The 27,081-nt window shown below is 40.4% G+C and overlaps 2 protein-coding genes across 3 annotated transcripts in view; both read right to left on the bottom strand.

The window, feature by feature from the left end:
* alg6 (ALG6 alpha-1,3-glucosyltransferase) overlaps window positions 1–10,196 on the bottom strand; it is a 38,382-nt gene extending 28,186 nt beyond the window's left edge. The window contains exons 1-9 of one of the 2 annotated variants that reach the window (XM_089000498.1): window positions 10,041–10,196; window positions 9,792–9,876; window positions 9,375–9,464; window positions 9,135–9,223; window positions 8,887–8,969; window positions 6,311–6,343; window positions 6,183–6,247; window positions 3,178–3,363; window positions 2,366–2,501 (exon numbers count right to left, since the gene is read on the bottom strand). In XM_089000498.1, the coding sequence (XP_088856624.1) occupies window positions 2,366–2,501; window positions 3,178–3,363; window positions 6,183–6,247; window positions 6,311–6,343; window positions 8,887–8,969; window positions 9,135–9,223; window positions 9,375–9,464; window positions 9,792–9,876; window positions 10,041–10,122 (849 nt within the window). In that variant the 5' untranslated portion in view covers window positions 10,123–10,196. The remainder of the gene's footprint in view (window positions 1–2,365; window positions 2,502–3,177; window positions 3,364–6,182; window positions 6,248–6,310; window positions 6,344–8,886; window positions 8,970–9,134; window positions 9,224–9,374; window positions 9,465–9,791; window positions 9,877–10,040) is intronic. The other variant, XM_089000499.1, reaches the window with a different exon arrangement.
* A 7,592-nt stretch (window positions 10,197–17,788) lies between these two features.
* foxd3 (forkhead box D3) lies at window positions 17,789–20,556 on the bottom strand. The gene is made up of 2 exons (XM_089001675.1): window positions 20,285–20,556; window positions 17,789–20,173 (listed from the first exon to the last, which is right to left on the bottom strand). The coding sequence occupies exon 2, from the start codon at window positions 20,146–20,148 to the stop codon at window positions 18,979–18,981; it is 1,170 nt and encodes a 389-aa protein (XP_088857801.1). The 5' UTR covers window positions 20,149–20,173; window positions 20,285–20,556; the 3' UTR covers window positions 17,789–18,978.
* Between the last annotated feature and the right edge of the window lie 6,525 nt (window positions 20,557–27,081).

Raw genomic sequence — 27,081 nt, 5'->3', positions numbered from 1 at the left:
GCATAGTCTACCGAAAAATCTGTGCGGAGTATGGACTGGAAACCCCAAGGTCAAAATGGGAAACACCTCCCAAGGTGGTGGAGAATGACCGAGCAAAGATCCTGTGGGACTTCCAGATACAGACCGACAAGATGGTAATGGCCAACCAACCAGATATCGTGGTCATAGATAAAGGGGAAAAGAAAGCCGTTGTCGTGGATGTAGCGGTCCCGAGTGATGGAAACATCAGAAAGAAGGAACATGAGAAAATCGAGAAATACCAAGGGCTCAAAGAGGAGCTGGAGAGAGCCTGGAAGGTAAAGGTGACAGTCGTGCCTGTGGTGGTCGGCGCACTCGGGGCAGTGACCCCCAAACTCGACGAGTGGTTGCAACAGATCCCGGGAACAACATCGGATATCTCGGTCCAGAAAAGTGCAGTGCTGGGAACAGCACGGATCCTGCGCAGAACCCTCAAGCTTCCTGGCCTCTGGTAGAGGACCCGAGCTAAAATGGGGGACAGACACCACCCATGGTGGGTGAGACGCGGATTTTTTTTATATATATACACACGGGCGGCCCGGTAGTCGAGTGGTTAGCACACCGGCTTCACAGTGCAGAGGTCGCCGGTTCGCGTCCCGGTCCTGCCTCCCTGTGTGGAGTTTGCATGTTCTCCCCAGACCCGCGTGGGTTTTCTCCGGGTCCTCCGGTTTCCTCCCACGCTCCAAAAACATGCAAGGCAGGCAGATTGACCACTCCAAATTGTCCCTAGGTGTGAGTGTGAGAGTGACTGTTGTACGTCTTTCTGTGCCCTTCGATTGGCTGGCAACCAATTCAGGGTGTCCCCCGCCTCGTGCCCGAAGACAGCTGAGATAGGTTCCAGCAACCCCCGCGACCCTAATGAGGAATAAGCGGTACGGAAAATGAGATGAGATGAGATATATAGACACACACACACACTGAATTCACAGGACAGCAAAGGAAAGATAATGAAGCTTTAACTTAATTTGCTCTTGAATGAATCAATAAAATCTTGGACAATAATTTTTTTACTTGTGTATGTTTTTTGTTTCGTTCGGGTCAGACTTACAGTGCTTTGAGAACAGATATTAAACAAATCTGGCTGCCACTGCACACTATAATGTCACACGACAACACAGAGACAACATTACTGGATCAGCTTCATCACGTCTCTGGTCTCAGGCCACCCGATGAGAAATCCTCTTTCTAGCCTATTTCTGTCTTGCTTCCATGCTACAGCTGCTCGCGGCACAGCTGTGAGGACCCTCGTGTTAGTCCTGTCAGCATTAAGGCTGTCCAATGTTATACTGGCTCAACTGCAGCCCTCTCGATTTTCCTCGCCGTGTCACTCCAAATAACTGCCATGGGAAAAGTTCTTGAATGCTACCTAAAGGTAACACATGAAGAGAGGGGGTGGCCGTTGTAGGCGGGGGACAATTTGAAATGGGGCGAGAGGGGTGCGGCTCTGTCACACATGAGCTATGTTAGACAGTGAGAGGCATTTGGTGCCATTTTTGTGAGCAGTGGGCAACCTGAGATGAACAAATGTAGTTCAGTGGGTAAACTTACAACTGCTCCAACCCAGTAGTCGCCACAAGCACCAGTTACTGCCCCTGCTCTCATTTATTTACTCACAATGTCACAATTAGTTCAAGGCAGTTTACCCCAGCCAGCTGGCACCTTATGTTTGTATTGAACAAAACCAGTCACAGAGATAATAGTTTATCCTTTTTGGTTTGTTCTCACGCATCTCAAACTTTTTAACGAAGCCGTAAAGTTTCCGCTTCAAGACCAGCAAATACAAATGGGCTGTGTCCATCAATGGTAATTACTACAGCATCCAAACTGGAGAATCAGCCAAGCAATGAGTCGCGCTACAATGCTGCCGTGCAATGAACAATAAGATTATGGATCAATAATTTTCCTTCACTTTTCATTCCCTTAACTTTCCCAGAGATTGTGTAGCAGATCTGACCTTTCCCAAGATTTGATCCCTCTTATCTCTTTCGGATTGGCACCAAAGGACATAACAATGTTTGTCATTCTTTCAGGATGGAACCGCTTGAAAGGCACGAGGAGGTTTTGCTCGACCTTAATGAAAGCACACATCTTGCTGCATGTTTCTCGCCGAATCCATGAAATGAGGACTTAAATTATTGGGAATGAATTGTCATTCCCAGGAAAACCATCTGATCATGACTAGTCACAGAAACAATTTTTAGCGCTCATTCATTATCTCACCCTTCTTTCTTTGAATAACATACTGTGAGATGATAGCACAATTTTATGGCAAGTGAAAAAATGTTTTCTCTAAATGAATATTAGATCGTTCACATTTTTATTCTCACATTTAATTCAATCAGTGTACCTCAAACAGGCCTCGAGCCACTGGAAAGATTCTCCTTAGCACCTGCAAAGTCTGAGCGGGGTCAGACAGGAAGGGCAACCAACAGAGGGCAAAAGTCACCAACACTGCAGCTGCGACTTTCAGTAACATCAACAACCTACAATAAAATAATCTCACACAAACACACACACACACACACACACACACACACACACACACACACACACACACACACACACACACACACACGCGCACACACCCACAAATCATTCTTTAAATGGATGAAGAGACAGGCTTTGTCAAGCAATGAACTATGAATGTCCATGAACATTGATTTCTCAAAATTAAAATGTTTATTTGGCGTGTCCCCAGTTAAGGCATATGCCGAGGCGTAATGTCCCTCATTTAGGGAATGCAATGAAAGCCCTGCATCAGCTGAGAGTCTCCAGTGTAGGTCAGATCTTGTCAGCTGTAGCTGGAAAGTTGCTGCACACGCGGACATAGCTGAAGAGTTTGGGCATAGCTAGAATGTCATCTGGACATATCTTCCCACCAACCCTTCTAATCCAGCTCTCCATTTGCTTTAAATGTCCTTGGAACATTGTTACTAGATAAATAGACATAAGAAACTGCATACTGGCTGATTACTTTATTCATTCTGTGATGCTCCAGTGAACTGTGCCTTCTTTCTGAGTCACAAAAGGTCAGAAGAATATGATGGCAAAATTAGAATTGACTCATCTGAGGTTTTTGTTGGTTGGGTGATGACATGCATCCAGGATGACACGAAACAAAGTTCCATACTCATCTCTCAGACCACGGAGTACACTCACCCTTGCCCCATCAGGCCCAATTTGACACACTTCCCCAGGAGATAGCAGAAGAATGGCAGAGCATGGTAGAGCTCCATCTGTTTGTAGTTGAGAGCCAGGGAGAAGGCCATTGAGCCCAGTCCATCCCAGCTCAGTCCCAAAGCCAGGACAGCCCACAGTGCGAAGCCCAGGCTCACTGCATTGTACCTTGAACTGTTAAGATCAATCTTACATGGACAAGACTGCTTTCACATCATGTCAAGAAGTGAGTGTGTTAACGATCTAATTCTAAATGTGTCAATGGGACAAAAACATATATTTCGTCAATTCATTTTTATACTCCAAGTGCAAAGTAAGGAACAAAATATGGGCCACATGTGGTGGAGCATTCTAAATCTGCTACAGACAAACCATTCCAACCTTGAAATGCCTTTTCTTGTCATCATAATTACATTTGAATGAGAATGTCTTACACATCAGAGGTCTTCAACCACAACTCCTGCTGTCACCTTTCATAACTTTGCTCATGTGAATTGGAAATTTCTCCATTGTGACACTAATACAGTAAATGTTTTATCTTATCTTCTTTCTGTATTTATTTATTTGTAGCAAATCATATACAGCATGTTCCGTTCGGGAATATAGGTCAGTGCCCCTTACATGCCATTATGATTACTATATTTTCCGGTGTATAAGGCACACCTTCAATGAATGAAAAACATTTTCCAAATAAAATATAATATATAAATATATAAAACTTGACCAAATATTAGGAACACTACATCATGAGGCGCTGCAATAGACGCTCGGGTTACGCACTACTTCTTCTATAGAAAGAAATGGAGTTGTGGCTGCTGACAATAGTTGCAAGACCTGTTGTGGCTCAATATTACATCACATGCATATAAGGCGCAGGGTCATCTTTTGAAGAAAATGAAAGCTTTTGAGTGCATCTTATACACCGAAAACTTTCCAATTTACGTCAGTCAGTGGAAGAGCGGGATATGGTTATCTCGGGCTTCAGATGCCCCACCTTTCCCTGGATGTCGGCAAAGTTCTGCCACTTCAAGTGTTAGGCAACGTCAGACCGGCATCTTCCCCCATCATTCAAAGTCAGCCCACCACCATGTGGTGATTGGTTTCATCCTTCTCTTTACCAGAGTGTATAAGAGATGCGACACCAACTCAGATGGGACAAACACAAAGCCGCTCATTAACTACGGTCTACCAAGTGCATGTATGGACACTCCTCTACTTGTATACAATGTTTGTTTTAGACATCCGTGACAAATACAAATAAGTACAATAACGGAACACCATTGATCAAAATCGAAATCCAATTTTCTCATTGAAATTATTTTTTGTTTGACACCTAGTGGTGGGTTAATTAAAATCTCTTGTTGCCCGATGTTTCACTGGTTAACAGTCTAAGTACGACAATGTCAACTGGGATAATCTCAGCAAGACAAGCGCTATATAAAAACAGGTAACAGTTTCAAATTCACTTCTACTGTGCCGTTAATGTAGTTGAGCGATGGATTGTGGATAGCATAGACTTTTGGTAAATTAATACACGGCGGCTACAAGACATTGGAAAAAAAGCAATATACGTTTTGAATGTAACTACAGTAAAGTCTCGTTATATCGATATTCAAGGGAGTCCGAAAAAATATCGATATAACCGGGACTATCGATATATCCGATCCTGCGCCGAACTGCATTAAACAAAAGCCGCCAAAAGAGGGCAGCCAAGCGCCATATAAGAAACGGAGCTGGCCATTAGCTCCCTTTTTTTTTGGGTGAGAGATGTTCCCCCAATGTTGCCTCAAAATGGCACATATAATTCTTTAATGATTGTAAACATGTATGCTTTAATCTTCAGAACTACAGTGTATTTGAAACATATTCATAACTGGATGTGTAACAAGAAAGCATATTATCCGAATCTTAAGCCATTGTTTGGATTCACAAGCAATGCAAGACGTCTTGGCGTGAAGTCATTTTTATTTGCATTTGAATAAAAAGTGACATCGGCTGTCCTGTCCTTTAATACACAGTATGGAATGTTAATAATTTTCAAAATCATCGCGCTTCAGCAGACAAAACAAGAAACATTGTTGCAAAAAACGATTGCATTCATATACAGTACAGTGGGCATGTACAAAACATAACAGGGAAACTGCAACGCTTACATCTTACTGTATTATGTATACAATTTAAAAAAAGTCATCAATCTTCTTCTGCTTCCCATTTTTACCTTTTAACACAAACACTTCAATCTCGTCTGCTACACACGAGCTAGCGTCTGAAAATGAAAATGGCTCTGCTACACGGGTGCTGGGCACGTAACCAAGTCACCTGACCAAGTCGACCAATGGCGCGACTGATGGCGTGACACGTAACCAAGACACGTGACCAAGTTGACCAATGGCGCGACCGATGGCGTGTCACGTGACAAAGTCACACGGCCAAGTCGACCAATAGCGCGACCGATGGCGGCTCATGTGACCAAGTCGACCAATGGCGCGACCGATGGTGGCTCACGTAACAAGACACGTGACCAAGTTGACCAATGGCGCGACGGATATATCGATATAAACAACAAAAATGGCCGGCGGGGGATGAAAAGGAGCACCGTAATAACCGGATTATCGTAATAACCGGGTATCGTACTAAACGGTACTAATTATACATAAAAAGACTAGAAATGTGCAAGGGAAATGAAAATAGTATCGTAATAAGCGGTATTATCGATATAACCGATATCGATATAACGAGACTTTACTGTATTATATTATTTCAATATTTAACAAGCAGCAAAATAAACATGTTTATGATCATGACATATTTTATGATGAAAGACATGCAGCAAAAAATGAAGTTCATTGTAGTCTTCCATACAATTCCATGTGGAACCTATTGCACATCTTTGCAATGTCCATATTGCATGGGCAATTATCGCAATAACAATATTTTTTTTCAGTATATTGTGCATACCAGACAAACAGGACTCAGAAAAAGGATACTGGAAATGTCCATAGTCAATAAGAAGTAGTCCTGGGTATATCAGAAAGCAGAGCAGAGTGCAAATCTGGAGAGAAAATAGGTTTGTTTTAACTCTACCTCGAACCTCGAAAGCATAGATTCAACTTACATTGTGCTCTATTTGTGTTGTCCACCATACGTCCTGTGAAAAACACATAGCCATATTTTTTTTTTATGTTTTTGCGTTAACGTGGTGTCGGGAATGCGGACATATTGAAAAGTTAATAAAAAAATACGAACTAAAAAAAAAAACTATGTGTGTTTTTCTCAGGACGGCAAGATTATAGGGGTGTTCACGTGGCACAAATTTGAATTGGTGCTGCACCAATGTATTTTGTTGCGACATATCTTAAACTGGTGTAATTTTTTGTGGAGCATTCAAACGTGAAAAGCTGCTTACTAAAGAGCTGGGTAAAATTATTAGTAGTAATTTTCAGCCATTTTTAACTGTGGATGACAAAGGATTCAGAAAATATACTCATGCTTTCAACCCAAAGTATGCAATTCCAAGCAGGAAAACACTTTCTCAAATAATCATACAAGGCCTATATGACAGGGAACATGCAGTAGTCCAAGAACGGGTCAAAAAAGCCACAGCTGTTTGTCTCACAACTGTTTGCTGGACATCCCGAACCACTACATCCTACATGTCAGTTACCTGCCACTTCTAAATGGTGACCTGTCTGCTGGATTGTTATGATTGCAGTGAATGACATACTTCTGAGGATTTAGCAGTGGAGCTGTTCAAAGAGGCCAAAGAGTGGGATGAGGAAAACACTGTGTTTGTGACAATGCAGCTAACATAACAAAGGCAATTAAAAACCAATGTCTTGCGCACATCCTTAACCTGGTTGTAAGAGATGCTCTGAAGGTGATGAAGCCCACAGTGGCCAAAGTGAAGGGGATAGTGGAATTCTTCCATAGCAGCACAAAAGCCACATAGAAGCTGAAATCTACTCAAAAACAGATGGGCATACCGGAGCTGAAGCGCAAGCAAGAGTGTATTACAAGGCGGAACTCCACCTTTAACATGCTAAAACAGATCATGGAGTCCAATGATGCAGTCATGTCTACCCTGGCTGTTATCAATGGACATGTTGGTCCTCTGTGCAAAGAGGAATGGGAGGCACTGCAGGAGGCATGCACTGTTCTGGAGCCATTTGAACAGGTCACTGTGGAGATCAGTGTAGTTAGGTACAGTAGACAAATATTATCACATTCGGGAGGGTGACCCAAAAAGATGCGTCCTACTGAGTCCCTCACTGCAGCAATGTTTTCTCCCGAAAGAGGAGTGCGTAAAAAGTGATTGGTTGTTTGTCTCTGTGTGCCCTGCGACAAGACGGCTGGGATAGGCTCCAGCACCTCCCGCTAACCTAATAAGGAATAAGCAGTATGGAAAATGGATGGATGGATGGATGAATTTGTTATTGGGAATCAAAGCTTACTGATGTTGTTTTACTGTGAATAGTTAATGGTTATAAATACTGTACACATATAGCTATATTTTAGGTTTTAAAACTCACGCGGAATATTCATGAAGTGTTGTTTTCGAGTTGATCACGATGCAGGAGTGACGTCGCTGAGGGAACTCCCCTGACTGAGAAAGTGACACATAATGCATTTTGGGTACTTTTTTTGGTCTAAAAACACCGTGTTGATCGCGAAATTAGAAGGAAAACTACATAAATAACGTGATTGTGAATTGTTGTGTGGCAGGCAATTGCAGTAACACGCATAAAGAAGGTGTAAATTAACACAAATTCCCAGCCATTTCCAACGGCCCAGAGCCGAAGGACAACGAGGAGCTAACCGGACTAAGTGATGGATAACTCCTCTCGAGGCTGATCATCCATCTCGTAAATTATTTTGTTGAACGTATATAAGTAAAATGGAGCTCTTCCAAGCCAAAGATGATGACATTCTTCAGAACGGGGACCGAGCTCTTTGGTGTAGCCGAAAGGACGCTTCGATGACAGTCAAACTTGGTACGCATTGTGATGCTCCTCAGCGGACATTACAGTATTATTTCCGACAGTCAGTCTTTTCTTTGACTCGAACACGAATGCTTTTCTTGACCACGTGATTAAAATAACAAGAAAGGATCTCCGAATCTGAACTCTCTGAAGCTATTGTTTTGATTCTGGATCAAGGAAGTTTGAGAAGGACTATCCTGACGAGACGAACTGGGGGCGGGACTTTCTGAATGTCTCCAGTTTTCAGCTCATTAGTGGCAGTTTTGGACAACTTTAAATCATTTTATTGGTGTTTTGTGTTTGACTAAAAATAACAGCCTGCGTGTTTTGGGTATTTTAGATGCTATAAAATGTTTTTCTGATGTCAGTTAGGAAACAAAAAAAATGGTGTCGGTTGTCCTTTAAGCAACAAAAAAATCTGAGGAGCCATTTGGGAGCCAAAAGAGCCAGATCTTTTTAGTGAGTAAATTAGTAAATTTTTATACTACCTCGCTGAGCAGTATTAAATTTGCTCCGGTTCAAGCTGTTTTCAGACGCTCCACCGGCATAACTTTGCATGTGCAAAAGGAGCAAAACACCTGAGTAAAAGTTGCTGAGTGAACACCCCTGATATGATTCATTGATGCATGAGGATGAAAGGATGACATTTTCTGATACATTTGACTGCATTGAATAAGCTAATGCTAAAAGCCACCGGACAATCACCTCTTACCTTTCTTTTCATAGTTCCACTATTCAGCCATAAACAATATAATACAACAGCAGGGATGTATATGAGTAAATCTGCAACAAGCACTGCAACACAGACAGAAACAAATCATAGAAAAACTTTCAATTCAGGCATCCCGACATACTTTGAAGGAAATATATTAATCAATGTTATTATCTGTTATTACAACTTATGCAGTTTACATTGTTTTGCAGTTTACATTTATGTATATTTTTCCCTGGTAACCGTACCTGTTGTCCTCATAAATAACTTGTGCGTTGTACTTTCATAACCTCTGGATTTGTGAAGCTGCACCCATTCAGGGTTTATTATCTTGGCACTGTAACATAAAATACATCATTTAACTGTTGTCGAATATGCAGATAGGGAGAAGTCAAATCAACTAAAACTTGAATTGATAATTAAAAAGGGGTACTCAAACCTCTATGACATTTTCAGTGAGGATTCCACCATAGTGATTAATTACTTACATATGAGCACAGATCAGGCTGTGATATGCAGTCAGAGGAGGATAGTCAAGACCCCAGTAATTCAAGTCATTGTCTGTGGTATTGAAGTACCTGAAGGAGGACAAGGAAAGAATATCCAAGAATAACTGTTTTGTAAATACCTGGCAAAACACATTAGCTGATGTGATAATCTTCACATGATGATAACATTAAAAAATGAGTATGAACGGGGGGCAAAGATCGGAGCTTCGATATGGAACTGGATTTGGGTTTATCTGCAAATGTACTTTCCGCAATTACAAAGTCTGTGTCTGTAAACAGGGCACACCATGAACACTAAGATGAGTAAAATACTACTAGAGGTGTCGTAAGGCACTGTATCTCTTTACAACCAGCAATACTGAGTTGGTATGTGTCCACAAGCTATCTAATACTGACCATTCATGCACTGGAAGATTGTAGGTTATTTCTTGCCAGTGCCTCTGCGCTTCATAGTCGCCAAACATCGGCGCTTTTCCTGCTCCTGGGGACAAACACTGACGTTTGTGAATGGGTAAACATAGAGGTAGAACATTGCAAAGAAGATGTATTGCAAACAACATATATCAACACATAATGAACGTTCAAGCATGATTATTTTGTTATTGGCAAAATTATTGATGGCAATAAGTAGGTTTAATGGTTTACCGGAGTACGAATTTAAGGACACCCCCCATCTCACAACAACGCCGAGTAAAACACATATTGAAACGAAACACCAGGTCTGCATAGCTCCCAACGGGTAGGGTAAGTAGTTGTTTAATTAAAAATCGACAAGACTCGATTACACGTGACAGTTTTCAGTTTAAGATTACTTCCTGTATCATCATCGTTTACACATTCCTATTGGTCGTTGGTTGGCGACGCTCGGTTCCTGACGTAAGAGACTTTCCTGTTCCCCATGAATGTCGGACTTTTCACTTTCACTCTGATAGCGATTACATGTCCAGTAATGTGTTGGTGCCGCATGACATTTTCAATCACATACTGACACAATTAATTATTTTGTTGAAATACAAGAAAAACAATATTTAGGTTTTGGAGGGTGGCAGAGAGTAGTCAACTTTGTGGAATCGATTTGTATGGTAGAATGTTGGGCAAATTGTTCCGATCTGCCTTAGTCACATTATTGTTTTTTACAGATTGAAAATTACTGTTGCATCTCAGGAGCCGCTCGCTGATCGACTATTTAGCGCGTTCGCTTCACATTGAAGAGGTGCAGGTTTCAATTTCGGCTGTGGAATTTGCACGTTCTCTTTGTGGCTGTGTGACTTTTCTCTGGGAAATCTGGTTACCTCTCACATTCCAAAAATATGCATAGAATGTAATGGAACATTCTAATTTGTTCCCGGGTGAAATTGTGCGTTTGAATGATTGTTCATTTATGCGTGCACTGAAATTGGCTGGCAACTAGTAGGTGCACCCCACTTGTGACCCGTGTGAATACAAGCAGATTGGAAAATGGATGCATGGATGGATGTTGCATCTCAAGAGAAGTCAAATTTATGCAGACGTTTATCTTTTCCAGTATGATATGCCTGACTGTCCTAGTTCCAACCAAGAGTTAAGTCGCAGCAATGAGGAGGTCTTAAGCTAGTAAAGCCAGTTAACTGTTACACATCAATCGACCTGGGGAAATTTTTCTTCCAAACCTAAAAGCCACCAGTGAATATCATTCAAAAACTCACTGTCAACGTATAGAAAGCTTATTGGGATAAGATGAAAGTTTATTATCAAGATGTGTCAATTGACTGATACTTAATTATACTTCATTAAAACATTCTCAACTCAACCATAATTACAGTGCAGTTTCAAACACCCAACACTGCATAGTGTGTGCTGCACATGGACCAACTATCATATAATCAATAATAAAGCAAGAAATCAGTCACAAACACAGTAGAAAGCACCAGGGAGTAAAATTAAGACCATGTCTGAGTCAAATGTCAAAGAGTACAGGTGAGTTTTGCGGCAGGTTTTAAAGATGGGGAGCTAGGGAGATTGCTAAATGTTCAGTAGGAAGTCATTCCTGAGAGTGAGGCCACCAGATATAAGAAGCTAGATTTAAGAGTGACATGAATTTGCTGGTCAAGTTTAAAATCACTGTCCAGTTTAAGACCCAGGTTTAAGACCATTGACTTAAGATTTGGACGACCACTGGAACCAAACAGTGTCACTTCTGTCTTCTTTTAATTGAAATTCAAGAATTTTTGTGCCATCCAGGTTTTGATTTCCTCCAGGCAGGATAAAAGTGGCCTTTATGATAGAGTATCTATTTTGCTCAATGGGGCACAACAAAGATCTGACACTCATCTGCATAGCAGTAGAAGGAAATTGTCAGGGTTTTCAAGGTGGTATTGGTGGTGCATACATGTTAAATTTCAGAAATCATAAATAGTGAGTTACGGCCACCCGTACTTGCGACCACGACTGCCAGATCTTTATTTTTTTAATTCTACGGCTGCCACAGCGACAGCCGGCAACGCTGTTGAACTCCACAGCATGTTTGCAATGCATTTGGTACAATAAAAGACTTGAGATAGTCCTTCTTGTTTAGATCTGTCACGTTCCGAACGAGGGAGAGAGCAGCCGACTCGTCGAAGCGAAATTGAATGTCTAGATCCCCAAGTAAGCGACAGAGACAAAGGTCCGTGCAGGATGATTTATTAAGAGACAACACAAAGTGCTGGTCCCAAATAGAGGACCAGGGCAATAATCAAAAATAAAGAATACCAAAAACGATGAGGGGGGGGGGGGGGGTAACCCGACCCGCATTCTACGTCAATGGTGAAAAGCAATTCACACACGGTGGTGCAGAGAAGGAACAATCCCGAAAGGATTACGGGATGTGGGGGGAAAAGTACAAATAAAAGTTGGCAGTGTCCCCCAGTCAATCCGAATGTGACAATATCGAACAAGTAGGATGTTTATCTGCCGGAGCAGCATTGCACAAAAAGAGGATACAAAATACCTTTTTCTTAACAAACATGTCCGACAATTTTCTCCAGCATGACAGCATCTCACTCGCACAGCAATCGGGCTCAGGTACGTGGGAAGTCGTGCGTATTTGGGTCAGCAGAAAGCGTGTGCGCCGACACAGTAATAAAGATCGATAATACGAAATATAAAGTGATTAAAACGACACTAAAACGTATAAGATTTATAAATGAACTGTCAAAAATTTGGTATATAATAGTATTCTTTCCAGGGCCCGGGATTGGAAGATGCGCGTTGACATGGGCCAGCAATTGGTTTTCCCAGCGGAGATTGCAGCCACCACCCTAAGGCCAGACTTGGTGCTCAGGTCCCCTTCACTCAAGGCTGTCTACATAACAGAGCTCACAGTCCCGTAGGAAAACTCAGTTGAAGAGGCCTATGAGCGCAAGAAGCTGCACTATACACAGAACTCGCAGTGGATGTGCAACAGTGAGGATGGAAAGCCAAGGTCTATCCCATTGAAGTTGGATGCAGAGGGTTTGTGGCTTCCTCCACCATCAGACTGCTAGAAGACCTGAGTATCCATGGACAAGCTCTGCGGCACACAGTTAGATCAGTCTCCAAAGCAGCAGAAAGAAGCAGCCAGTGGATCTGGATGAAGAGGAAGGACCCTTGTTGGGCTCATAGATCAGCAACCTAAGACACCCCCCCACCAGCTTCTCAAGGTCTGATTGGACATGGGACACAAGCGCGGGCATGATCAACCTGTCGCTAGCCACCATCGATGAGGGTGTCTAGTGATGACAGGCCGAAACACCCAATGATGATTGGAGCACTACTTCCCATCCCTGAGGGACAACTCCCACACCACTCTCAACATCAAGGCTAATCTCATGTGAGGACCATCCATTGGCACAAACGGACAGAATAACATCATGTCCAGTGTTTCATGATTCAATAGAAAACGTTGTTTAAAAACAACAGATTGACATCGTATATAATCCTGTCGTATAAACCTGGCGTCAGCTATTTTGAATGCATTTCGATTTACAACCATTTGATTTACGACCGTTTTGTTGGAACGGAACCGGTCGAAACTCGGATGTTTCCTCTACATTTCGTTTTTAATAAACATGTTTTTTTTAACACCTTGAATTTGTCATACATATTTTTTTTATTTTTCAGTAATGAGTGGCCTACTCCCCGATGACGACAAGGAAATACTCCGGCACCACCCATGACCCAAGTGAAGATTAAACAGAATGGAAAAAGAACGAATGAACGAACGAATGAATGAATGCATTACTATAATTTCCGGGATACAAGGCGCACACAAAAGCCTTTTCATTAAAAAACAAACAAACTCTGAACCTGGTTGCAGGTGAGCCTTATATGTGAAGTCATATTGAGCCACAACAGGTCTCGCAACTATGGTCATCAGCCATCGCCTCCATTTCCCCCTGTAGATGAAATCGTACATAACCCCTCTACTGTAGCGCCTTATATTGTGATGTACCTTACATTTGGATTTTTTAAAATCTATTTATATATTATATCAATGTCTGAAACTCATGACAAAAAGTTACCCGACACCAGGGCAGGCAACTTGAAACACAATAAGATGACTATTCGCAACAAAAAAAAAACAATTGTTGCAAAGTATAAAGGATGTTCTTTTTTATTAAGGATGTACCTACCACAAATGTTCCCTTGCTTAATTTATCGTAAATATCCCTTGCTGATGATTTTGCTCCAGTTGTTGTTTGTCCATACACTTTTTTGTCCATACACTGTTCTTCATGTTGCACAATGCAATGTTTGCATTGCGTCGTCTGCTGCAGGCCACGTGAACTCCTCTATCCACGATGATTTGAATAATAATGATACATTAATTTCAAAGTGCCTTTCAAAACTCTCAAGGACACTTTACAGTCACAGGATAATGTAGGTTTACGTTTTGTAACGTCATAAATTTTGTTTCTTTGGTTTTTTTTTTTTTCTTGAAGAAGTTGTCGGACACCCGGGCAGAGACGTTTTGTAAGTTGTAAGTTGCCAGGGTTTTTGTAATTGTCACTTGACTTGCTGGACCCAATATTGAGTTTAGGACAACACAAATATTCAATACAGCGTTAGAAACCATCAACTCTCTTCTTACATCACAAAAAAAGTTAATTCCTAAGAAAGAATACTGTTGCCCTAACATGAGGTTTGATGTGCAATAATAAAAATGTAAATTTCTCCACTGCGAGACTAATAAAGGCAAATCCAATCCAATCCAATCCAATCCAATCCAATATTTCCCTTTTTTAGATATCAAGCTGCATGCATTATGTCTGATGCATGAAAATCACATCTGTAATTTGGGGGTCCCAACAAGGACAGCAACTTTTCATGCGACCTATTATAAACCACCTACTATAGGTAATCTCTAGATGGCAGTGTCATATGTAACTTGTAGCTATTGCAGGTCTGGATACACATGCATGTAGAATTATTCAGCCCACCATTTTACCCTCTCCTCACAGTGTAAATCTCAGCCGACAGGCATGATCTCCTTTGTGACCTTTTCTTCTGTTGACACCAACGTCTTTGTTCCCAACGTAGTGGGTAGACACGTTCCTTGTGGTTCTGGCATCAATTATGTATAAATAATAATAACCTTGGACAACTGCTGATTTGCAATGACACTTTCATTACAAAGTGAGCAGCCAATAAATCACTGATACCCATTAGTTATTAATGCTTGGCCACATCAGCTTTACTTTGTCATTTATTGCTTCACCTTGATGCCTTTTTAAATATTCAGTAACTGCTGTACCTACATTTACTGTCTGTTGCCTCCTCCCTGGAGAAAGCTATTTACTTGTGGTGTGAAAGATGACCTAGTTATTGAGGAGGAGTTTTCCATGCGATGGTAGTGTGTCAAAAGACCTTTTTCATTCAACATTATACCAATGTTGGGAGAATAAAAATATCCATTTGACGACATGCAATTCAAATTCCTGTATATATAATACTGCAATTCAAATTCCTGTATATATTATTGTACTGTTGTATTGTATTGTATTGTATTGTATTGTTGTATTGTATTGTATTGTATTGTTGTATTGTAATATATATATATATATATATATATATATATATATATATATATATATATATATATATATATATATATATATAAAATAAAACAATACAATACAATATATATATATATATATATATATATATATATATATATATATATATATATATATATATATATATATATATATATATATATATATATATATATATATATATATATATATATATATATATATATATATATGTCAAAGTGCCACTGACAATCAACGATATATATATATATATATATATATATATATATATATATATATATAAAATAATACAATACAATACAATACAATACAATACAATAATATATACAGGAATTTGAATGATGAAGGAATTATAATGTTGAATGAAAAAGGTTCTGCTCATTAGCTTGCACGCTTGCGTTCTGCTATCGCTCGCAGCGTGTATTGATGCAAACGTAGCATTGGGCGTGTCAAAGTGCCACTGACAATCAACTGTGTCCTCGATGATATTGTTTCATTGCTAATTAGAATCTCCAGAGAGACAAATCCTTTGATCCATACAACCTGAAGTATACAATACAGTACTCATCTTTTTTTTTCTTTTTGCCATTTTATTCAAAAAGGGGTGTTTACCTGTTTCGACAGCAATGGCCAATATAGATCAGTACTATCGAATCTTTCAGCCAACCTCAGCCCAAACATGAAATTAGCAGTGAAAATACAGAATACAGTACAGTACTGTCATTTCTTTCATCTGCGAGCCAGATGCAATCTTCAAAAAAAAAAATAAACATATGTGGCTAGAGAGCCATAGGTTCCCGGCCCTTGCTAGTATGTGAGGATGCCTAATACTTGTCTCATACGTGGCAGATTTCGATTTATGTGCTGCAATATTATTACAATTTGGATTGGGTTTATTTATTTAAGAATTGATTCATTGCACTCAACATTGATTTTGTGTTCATTGCTTTGTGTAATTGAGTCATTTGCACAAAAAAAATAAATGACATTATTTACATGTACACATTTACAAAAGTTACAGTATATTGTTATTTTGTTATTTGCTTCAAACCTTTTGTTGTTAGGTTAGGATAATAGTTATTGTATATGTTTAATGAAACATTTATTCTCCAATATGAAATGAATTAAGACTTGTGTTTTCCATGTATAGACATATTATGCTGCTTTGGAAGTGGCTACCAGGAGCACTTGTAAATTGTGGTTAGTTAGCTTGCCCATCCTTAGTGTAGCTGGAAAGATTACAGGATGGAAACTTGACGGTTTGACCTTGACTTTGTTTGTATACCTTTAATTTCATTTATTTGCTTTGTGTTTTTTCTTCAATTAATGACCCCCTTGTTAAAAGAACAAGACCAGTCAGCACTGCAGGAATAATATTTGACTTTTCTCCACTTGTGCACAAGCAAGTGCTGCACAGCTCAAAATATAGTTTAGTTAGAGTGCTTTTCAAATTCGCATTTTTCGCCAGTCAGCAATTTGATTTCTGGCCAAATATATTATCATAAAATAGATTGATGATTAAAATGAAATAATATGTGTGTGCGGGGGCGCGCGAGCCACACGAGTGTTTGTGTGTGTATTAGTGCACATGTGGCCGTGTGCACGTATATATGTGCGTGCGTGTGTGCGTGTGCGTGTGCGCGCGCGGGCGTGTGTGTGTGTGTGTGTGTGTGTGTGTGTGTGTGTGTGTGTGTGTGTGTGTGTGTGTGTGTGTGTGTGTGTGTGTGTGTGTGTGTGTTCTTTCAGGGGCCTACGTTACCATTACGTATTTGCAAAATCACTGAGTGGCGCGTGTTGTTTTTTCTTTCGCTTCGCAAATGAATCAAAGTGCAACAACTTCAGTCACGGAAGCGGGATTTGCTCCCGACTCCGGCTCTCGAAATTTCACACCGGAGATTACGAATGTGAAGAATGACGCCTGTTGAAATCACTGTTACTTACCGTATTTATTAGAGTAGTATAACGCGCACACGTGTATAACGCGCACCCCTAATTTTCAATTAAAAATCGGTGTAAAATGTATTATTATTATTATTATTATTATTATTATTATTAATATTTATTATTATTATTATTATTATTATTATTATTATTATTATTATTATTATTATTATTATTATCAGAGCATTGTCATCAAATGGTGAGTATAGTTTTTGCTTTTTTGAATGTTGCTGTGCCAATGACCATTTTGTGTATATATATATATATATATATATATATATATATATATATATATATATATATATATATATATATATATATATATATATATATATATATTTTCTATTTTGGTAGTCATATTAAAAATGCCATCGGGTTATTGGAGAAGGGTTTTGCATCATCTTCACCTTCTTCGGTGTCTGACTGTGAACTGAAGCAGCGAGAGGTTCCCTCCTCCTCTTTCCCATGGGCATTGGATAAATATAGAGTGCGCACACGCGCGAGTCAGCCCCCCCTTCCCAACACACTCACACACGCGCACACACACCCGTGCTCACGCGCAATTTGCTGTTTGTGTAAAAGTGATTAGCCAGACACAACTGCGAAACTGTTGAAACGGTGATCTGTGAGAAAGTCGAGTCGCTGCATGTTGTAAAAGGACACCAGCAGTGATGATGTAATATAAAAAGGTCTACAGTCCTCGGTCCAAATAAAAGATTCAAAGTCGTTGATCATTCGCCGTGAATTTTAAAGTGTCTAGAAATCTCAAATAAATCAACATAATGAGTGAAACGACGTGGTCCATAACGCAATTTGTGATTAGATACGTGTTAGGGTGTGTGCAATGTGTCATTCTTGCGGATTCCGCAATTTGGTACTGCACGTGTGTAGCATGTGAAGGATTGTACTATATTGCTCATAATGATTTTCTTCCATCTATAGATGATATTGAACATCGTTATTGTTTCTTGTACATATCATATTTAATTGACCGCCAGATTTTTGAAGAATAGCAATTTTTGACATGCATTTTCGATTCGATATCAGGTTTATGATAACAAAAACAAAAAAAATTATTATGTCAAAAGCCAAAATTGATATATTGCATGTTAGAATTACATTAATTTTGCCATGAAAATTATAGGAATGTTTGAAGTGAATATAGAAAGTTAGGCATGAAAATGGGTCAATTATATAAGAATTATTTATCTGATTTATTTACAATAAAAGCCAGGGTATACCACAATATAGCTACGTTGAACTACACATACTGGTTATTTTTTCATATTAACCAGACTATTTCATATCTTTTTGCATCTTATACGAAAAGGAAGTCAAAATGGTCTACATTCTGCATCAGTACAAAAAAATTAAACTAATGATCACATGGTAATCAATGATCTAATGGTAATCAAACAAAAAAGCATTAAAAAATAATATTTACAAATATTACCTGTACAGAAATAATTCCATTTTTTTCTGTGCGTGTGAACAGTCTTTAAATATTACACAAGGTCCAGTGCTGCCTACACGTCCACCGCAATAGTGTCTCAATAGAAAAATAGGTTTTGTAGCATATAAGATAAAAGTTACTGTGAGGGCCATTTGGCCACCGCGGCAACAGCGGCTGACGGTAAAAGATGTCCTGAAATAATACGGGAAGGTACACTGAGGATGGGGGCAATGGCGGCGGAGGTCCGGGTCAGTGAGAGGGATTGAGCGTTCAGCAGGGCCGATTGAACGGTCACCGGAGGCCGCAGGAAGGCCTGAGCTGAGCCCGCCGCGGACGACGACGAACTGGGCACCCCGATAATATTCTCGATGCTGAACGAGGGTCTACTGGACGGTTCGGACTTGATCATGGACGCCGTGCTCAAACTGCTGAGCTGCAGTTGCAGGCCGGGGCTGAGTTGGGAGTTGAACGCTTTGCGGTTCAACTCAGCCGAGGGCAATAAAGGGACGCCCGGTGGCAGCATAGGCCCCACGGGAGGGATGTACGGGTATTGCAAAGCCGCGGGGTGCGAATACGCGGCCGGGTGGATGCCGTAGTGCCGCCCGTAGGGTCCACCGAACCCGTACGCGCCGAAACTTTGCATCATAAGAGCAGTCTGGTCCCTGAGCATGTCCGGTTGAACTCTTTTGAACCTTTTCCTCCTCCTGAGGAAGCTGCCGTTGTCAAACATGTCCTCCGAGGCCGGGTCCAAGGTCCAGTAATTGCCCTTGCCGGGGTTGCCGGGCTCCCGAGGAATCTTGACGAAGCAGTCGTTGAGAGACAGATTGTGGCGGATGGAGTTTTGCCACGCCGGGAACTTCTCTCGGTAGTAGGGGAAGCGGTTGCTGATGAACTCGCAGATGCCGCTGAGCGTCAGCTTCTTCTGCGGGCTCTGCAGGATGGCCATGGTGATGAGCGCAATGTAGGAATACGGCGGCTTCACCAGGCTACTTTTGGGCTTCTGGAGTGGACCTCCAGGCGTGGCGATCTGATCGTCTCCCTTGCTGGTGCCGGTCTCCCCTTCTCCTGAGCTTTCGCAACAGGGACTCCCACCGCCGGACCTCATCTCCTCTTTGTCCACCTCAATGTCATCATCATCATCCCGGAGGTGGTGCAGGATGCCTCCCCCGGGACTGTCGCACTCGCTGTCCCGCTCCATACATTCATCGTCTGCCTCGCCCACCACGTCGATGTCCACGTCCTCGGCTGTTAGCACCGTCTGGCCGGACATGTCGCTGGCTCTTTCGCTGCCTCCAGACAGGGTCATTTCACTCCTTACTTTCAGTTCTCTTCTTACCCCCCAAAAAAGAGAAAAAAATCTTAGTACCAAAACAAGCAGTGGTGTGATGGTCGGGTCGGAGCGGCGCGCGCCCACGCGCGCACACACACGCACTACCACACACCTATCGTCTGTTGACTTTGTGCTGTCAAGAGATCGGATGTCTCTCCGAAGAATGAGATTCAAGCGGCTAGCTGAGAGAAACTTCTTCCAGTCTGGTGTACAAGTTGCGTCGAGACGGTGCAACTTGCGCCTTGCCGCATCCACGCCCCTCGTCGCTCACTTATTGTCCTGTACGAGCCACGCTTGGAGCACAATGTCGAGATGTCACATGCTTTTAAAGGTCGGAGCCTTTAAAGGGGACTCTGATAGATTACTCCCACCACTACCACCCCAACCTCCACCTCCACCAAGCCCAGTATATGATGAGGGGCTGGCCACGTGGTTTGGTGACGACATGACGCCCCCTCTCTCTTTTCTCCCTGCAGCCCGCTGTTAAACCATGCAAACTGGAGTTGTTTCATGGATTTGTCAACAAAGGGACATCAGCGGTGCTGCTTTCCACTCATTTCTGTGTTCGCCCGTCATAGACCATTTCAAGCGGTTGGAGGAGACGGAAGAGGAGGAGAGAGAGAAAATTGGCCTGCCTGATTGAACGATCGACGCAAATTAACATGAACGCGTGAAACTCGACTATTAACTTTTGCAATTGTGACGAAAGCTGTAGAATGCAATCGACCAGAGTTAAGTTTGGATTCTTATTTTTAGTATCATCAAATGTGCTTGCATATTATTATTATTATTATTATTATTATTATTATTATTATTATTATTATTATTATTATTATTATTATTATTATTATTATTATTATTATTATTGTTGTTGTTATTGTTGTTGCCGTTGTTGTTGTTTTTGTTGTTGTGGTTGTTAGTATTATTTATATGGTTTGTGTTTCCTTTTTACCCTTTTTGCTGCCTGTAGTGAATGCAAAACGTCAATTCAGGTCTATTTATTCCTGCAGGATTAGTCGAGGGTGGGTTGAATATTGAGCAGCAGCTACAGCGATGAATGAATGAAGAGAATAACGAATTTCCTAAGAGTTGAAAAGGTGTTAACAACTCCGATCATTGCATGTTTTTACATTTGAAAACAGAAGGAAATGCACCAGCGGGAGAATGCAAAGATACCAGCATTCAAACACATGAAGGTGAGCTACGTGAGAACGCGAAGGGGAAACAAACGGAATTTTAAAGCGACTAATATTTATAATTTAAAGCACGTGACTGTTTTGTTTTACCGTACATAAATTGGTTTTTTTTATCAATTAATTAATGCGTACTGAAAGTTTTGTTCTGGGCAATATCAATACAGAAGAAAAAACGTCCGTCTTAAACTAGAAGCCACGAAAAGATATACTCATAATGTTTATCAACATCTATATTTTTTCCCGGCAATGAAATGATATCATATTAATCGTCTTAATTTCTTTATTATTCTTATCGATGTTTTGAATGTGATTTAAAAAACACGATTGTGTTAGTGTTTAAGATTGTATTTTGACTTTGTTTTCTCTGAACGTGATCTTAAATTTGATTTAAAGCCGCAGTCTCGCGAGACTCACCTTCAGGGTACAAATGTGAAATTAATGAATCAAAGCAGCTCAATCATTAGTAATGCTCGCTTGGGTCAGAGGAGAGAAACTGTCGTCCAATAAGACCTCGCTGGTGTTCATCTTTGGCCGACCTGTGTGATCCGATACAGTAAATGTAGGAACTACTATCACAGTCACATATCACAGTTATAATTCTGGTTTGTCATTTGCTGATTTTTTTGGGGTGGGGGTGGGTGGGGGGATATTAATTGCACGTACTTCTGATTAATCTCGATCATTTTCTTATGACCAGTGGCATAAGAACATTCTTTTTTTTCTGCGGTCCTCTTTATGTAACTATGTTGTGCAGGCAGGTGCAGATTGTAAAAGACTCCTTTATTATTCGAAAAAAGCTCAGTCGCAGTGTAGTGTGAAAAATGTCTGTTATACATGCAACGCAGGCGTCCTTCCTGTGATCTTTTGAAGCCTCATAAATCCGTTCTTACACCGCCTCGGGTTGTTAATGAAATGTTTTAAGCACACATGCCCGGCTTAGCGCGACCGACCAAACCTTTTAGGATAATAAGGCATCTTGTGTATACGTGTGAGCGTGTATGTGTGTGAACCTCTGCTTTTGCTGCTAATGGAGGACAGGTGATGCAGAGGAAACTTCACGTGATCATTGCAAACAGCACAGCAAGGTCACCGAACTAATAATTGTGATCACAATAATGTGATGCTCTGTTGATTCCTGACAGGAGACTCATCCCCACCCCAGCCCCTTCCGCTTTCTTTTTTACACACACACACACACACACACACACACACACACACACACACACACACACACACACACACACACACACACACACACACACACACACACACACACACACACACACACACACACACACACACACACACAATTCTCGCCCACCTTTCCTCGCCTTTAGCAGGGTTCCGTGGTTATTTTCAGTGCCACCAAACATTCAAGTCCTATAATGTGCATGAAATAAATCAATTTAGAAACTTGCCTCCTTGTGTTCTCAGTTTTCAGAAAACAATTATAGTATCAATGCTGCATAATAATTTTTTTGCTCACCATTAAACAACTTTCGGTTGTTATCCCATTGATAATGCTTCAGACAAGTCATTGAGTACTGCGAGGTGCATAAATAAACCCCAGTTTGCAATAAAACATTCCAACAGTTTTTTTGGTGGTCTAACGTTCTTTGCAAAGAAGCACTCCAATCTTTTTTAACCATTTTCAGAAAATGATGATGATGATGATGATGATGATGATGATGATGATGATGATGATGATGATGATGATGATGATGATGATGATGATGATGATGATGATGATTTGCAAACCAAGTTTGAGAAGACAAATCCTGGATTACGTTTTGAAACTATACCAGTAAAACTCAAAATCGTTACTCTCAGCAAAAATAAAATAAATTTAATATTATTTTGATGGTAAATTTCCTCGTTTCGAGATTCAGGACTATTTGAATGCCTCAAATAATGCATGGGCCCTCAGCCTTTGCGCCATCTTTTTACAGGAAAAACCAAAAGGAAAAGAAGGAGAAGCATCATTTTCATCCTCTCACTGTATTCGCACATGTCCCTGTGTGCGTGCGTGTGTGCACACACTTGTGTGCGTGCGTTTGTCGTGAACCAAATTAACAATTATCAGGTGCATGAATTTTGCACATGAACATTCTTAGCGATAAGGCCAAGTTTGTCCAATTGAGGCCAGCAGGTAGCAGCTCGATGCATTCAAGGGACTTCACGAGTATAGGCCTTTTAATGACTCTGACATCCTCTGAGATTCTGTGAGTTATGAAATTTGAAAATGTCGACCGACATATGTAGGTGTTAATTTCAATTTAGACAGCGGGTAATCAGACACTATGCAGTCGTTATTTGTGCTACATTATTTCATGTACTGTATATGATCGTTCGCCATGTTAAGCGCTTTGTTACAGCTTCAGATGTTGTTAAAGCGCGATATAAATCTAGATGTATTGTACAGTATTATATTGTAAGTATATTTTGTTGAAATTTGGCAGGCATAATTATACAGAGGGAAACAGCGTTAATGTATCAAATATTAACTCTGAACAAAATCACGGGCTGTTTCAACTGTTTGGCCGAACGAAGGAAGGAATAATCGGAAAGCTGCATTAATCACGCAAAAACACTGGTGGGAAAATGACACCTTTGGGTCAATGCATCAACCAGATTACCATGCTCATGGCGCATTTGTTAAATACGCGCAATGTCACCCAGTTTGTAGGCCTTTTGTCTTTCAGATAACGCTGACGTGACACACAGCTTGCTGTGGGTGTGATTCCGGCTGTAAACATTGCAAATTAGCTTTCTATTTAAGCACGGTGTCAAAACACATGCAGACCGTTTTAACATGGGATCACCGAGTGAAAAAAGCGACAGCAGCAACGAGCTAATACTGTAGGGGTTTTCCCCCAAAAAATAAGACATTTGTAAAAACATGAAAAACAAATATCTATCACAAACCATTATTATTATTATTATTATTATTATTATTATTATTATTATTATTATTATTATTATTATTATTATTATTATTATTATTATTATTATCATTAATATTATTATTATTATATCATACTACTACTACTAATACTACTACTATTACTAGTACTACTACTCCTACTACTACTAATAATATTAATAATTCTAATAATAATAATAATAATAAGAAGAAGAAGAATAATAATAATAGGGCGGCCCGGTAGTCGAGTGGTTAGCACACCGGCTTCACAGTGCATAGGTCGCCAGTTCGCGTCCCGCTTCAGCCTCCCTGTGTGGAGTTTGCATGTTCTCCCCGGAACCGCGTGGGTTTTCTCCGGGTCCTCCGGTTTCCTCCCACACTCAAAAAACATGCATGGCAGGCAGATTGAACACTCCAAATTGACCCTAGGAGTGAGTGTGAGAGTGACTGTTGTATGTCTTTGTGTGCCCTGTGATTGGCTGGCAACCAATTCAGGGTGTCCCCTGCCTCGTGTCCGAAGACAGCTGAGATAGGCTCCAGCAACCCCCGCGACCCTAATGAGGATTAAGCGGTACGGAAAATGAGATGAGATAATAATAATAATAATAATAATAAAGCAAATGGATAATAATAATAATGGAAATGAAAATCGACATGCACACTTTGTCCCATCATTTCCCTAAAGTCAGGATGTTGGCCGCCAATTTTTCATGGGCGAGGCAGCAGGTTTTTCAGTGTTAACGCCTGTGTGCAGCATCCTCTGCCAATTGCTGAACATATAACATCACACTAAATTCTCATTATGGAACCCATTGTTGTCACTTTCAAGTCATGTGCATAATCTGTTCACCCATCACAGGGATTCGTTACCCGTTTTTTTTTTAAAGCCAATTCGGTTAAAATGGGGCAAAAAACTATGTTTTGATTTAAAATGACAGGACTATATGTTACTAACATGTACTACTCTGTTTTAAATTAGTCTTTCATACCTACCAATCTGCAAAGGCCTTTCTACACTCCCATGTATTGGATTGTCGCTGCTTCTCTACTTGGTTTTCTGAAATGAGCCCATTTTATTAGAAGAAAGCGCACATCCCACACAAAATCATGATGCTGCCTGTTGAAATTAAGCATTCAACTTTTTTTGAGAAATAAACTGTCAATTAAGGAAGATTTAAGTCGACTGCAAAGATCTTGTGATTTCATTCCGGTGTTAGAATACTCTATTTAGTTCTTCAATTTCCAGAAGATCTCTCTTTTTGACGTTTCTAAAAAGAAATAAAACAGACAGTTTAGACTTCCTGTCATAAATACGACAACCCGATTTTATAAACACTCATTAATTTCAATTTCAGAGGCCACTTGACTCATTGCCATTCTACATAGGAATAAAAAAAATCTAATAAAAGTCATTTTTAATATCAACACACAGATGCAGTCAGAATGTAATTAATTCATTACTAAAATGATATTTAGCTGAAACAAGTGCAATTTGACATTAATCAACGCGTTTTATTGTCAAACGGTGAATTGGAAAAATAACATAGGATAAAAGTTCACATTTTAGAACTAAAACTCATTATTCATTTGATTACAGAACTTGAACTCTTTTTTTTTAGAATTATCAATGCTGGGGCAGTTCAGGTGCATGGTCTAGTACTGTATGTTCAAGAATTTTCATATTTGGTCTCAAAAGATTGACACTGCCTTTCCGAAACATATTTGATGATGATGTAGATTTCATCAATAAGCTGTCCAAGTTGACAGGTCCTAATTTGCTTTCAATTTGGTTACATTTTGCACTTATTTGCATGGGTCTGGGAAAATTAAATAAAAATTAAGTTGACTGCCCTTCCACCTGTGCTTTAAGCCCAGTGCCAGGCACATAAGCATTAATAATTTACATTCCCCAAAGAATCCCGTTTAAAGATGCAATCAATGTCTTTTATTCATTATCACGTGTATGTCTTCTCGGTATGCTCTTTGTCATTAAGCAATAATTCTCCTGCCCACACTCCCCGATTACTCCACCGCTTCACACTTTTACAAATGCCTCAGGGCCATAAATACTAATGAAATGTCTTTGCTTAATTTGATTTTGCTGGTACACTCGCAGTTATGACTGAACTTTCCCATGAGAGAGGCTGATTGAACTCTTTCAAGTCCTTATGGAAGCAGAAAAACATTCCAAAGAGCCATGGAGATCATTTCCATAATTGCCCCGATTGGCAGCCTAATGACCCTCTCCGTGACAATAAAAAGATCTCTTGTTAATTCCATTTCTGTCGCTGACATTCAAGAGATTCCGATCTTGCATGTTCGAGAGTTCACAAGATAACAAGTGTACATTCCCCCTGTCCCCTCCTCTTCTTCAGTGAGAAAGAACAGGCCCATTGAGTGTTGGACTGTGTCAAGCTGCAGCCATGTTTCTGCTGGAAGAAACATCTAGATCTGTTCATGCTTCCACTGGCTCAGCCACCTTGGCCCATAGTTGTGTAATTTATCGTCTGAGGAGAAATTATGAAGACGGATATTTGGGGCAATCAATTCTCGTGTTGCGTTTTGAATGGTGAGACAGAAATGAAGTGCAGAATAATTAAAAAGATCACAAGTCACCCCTCGCATGTAATAATGACAAGCTTTGGAGCTTCCAGGCTCTGTTTCAGTTGCCCTTGCTGACAAAACATGGTTGGAACATCTGCCTGCAACAAATGAGGAGTAGAGAGGGATCACTATTGCCACATACTGAAATTTCTCAGAAAATAAAGCGTTGGTGATTATTGGGAAAAA

The sequence above is a fragment of the Hippocampus bargibanti genome, linkage group LG07 (assembly GCF_051943395.1).
Source record: "Hippocampus bargibanti isolate YZ-2025 linkage group LG07, ASM5194339v1, whole genome shotgun sequence".
NCBI lineage: Eukaryota > Metazoa > Chordata > Actinopteri > Syngnathiformes > Syngnathidae > Hippocampus > Hippocampus bargibanti.
This window is presented reverse-complemented; position numbering and strand designations above follow the sequence as displayed.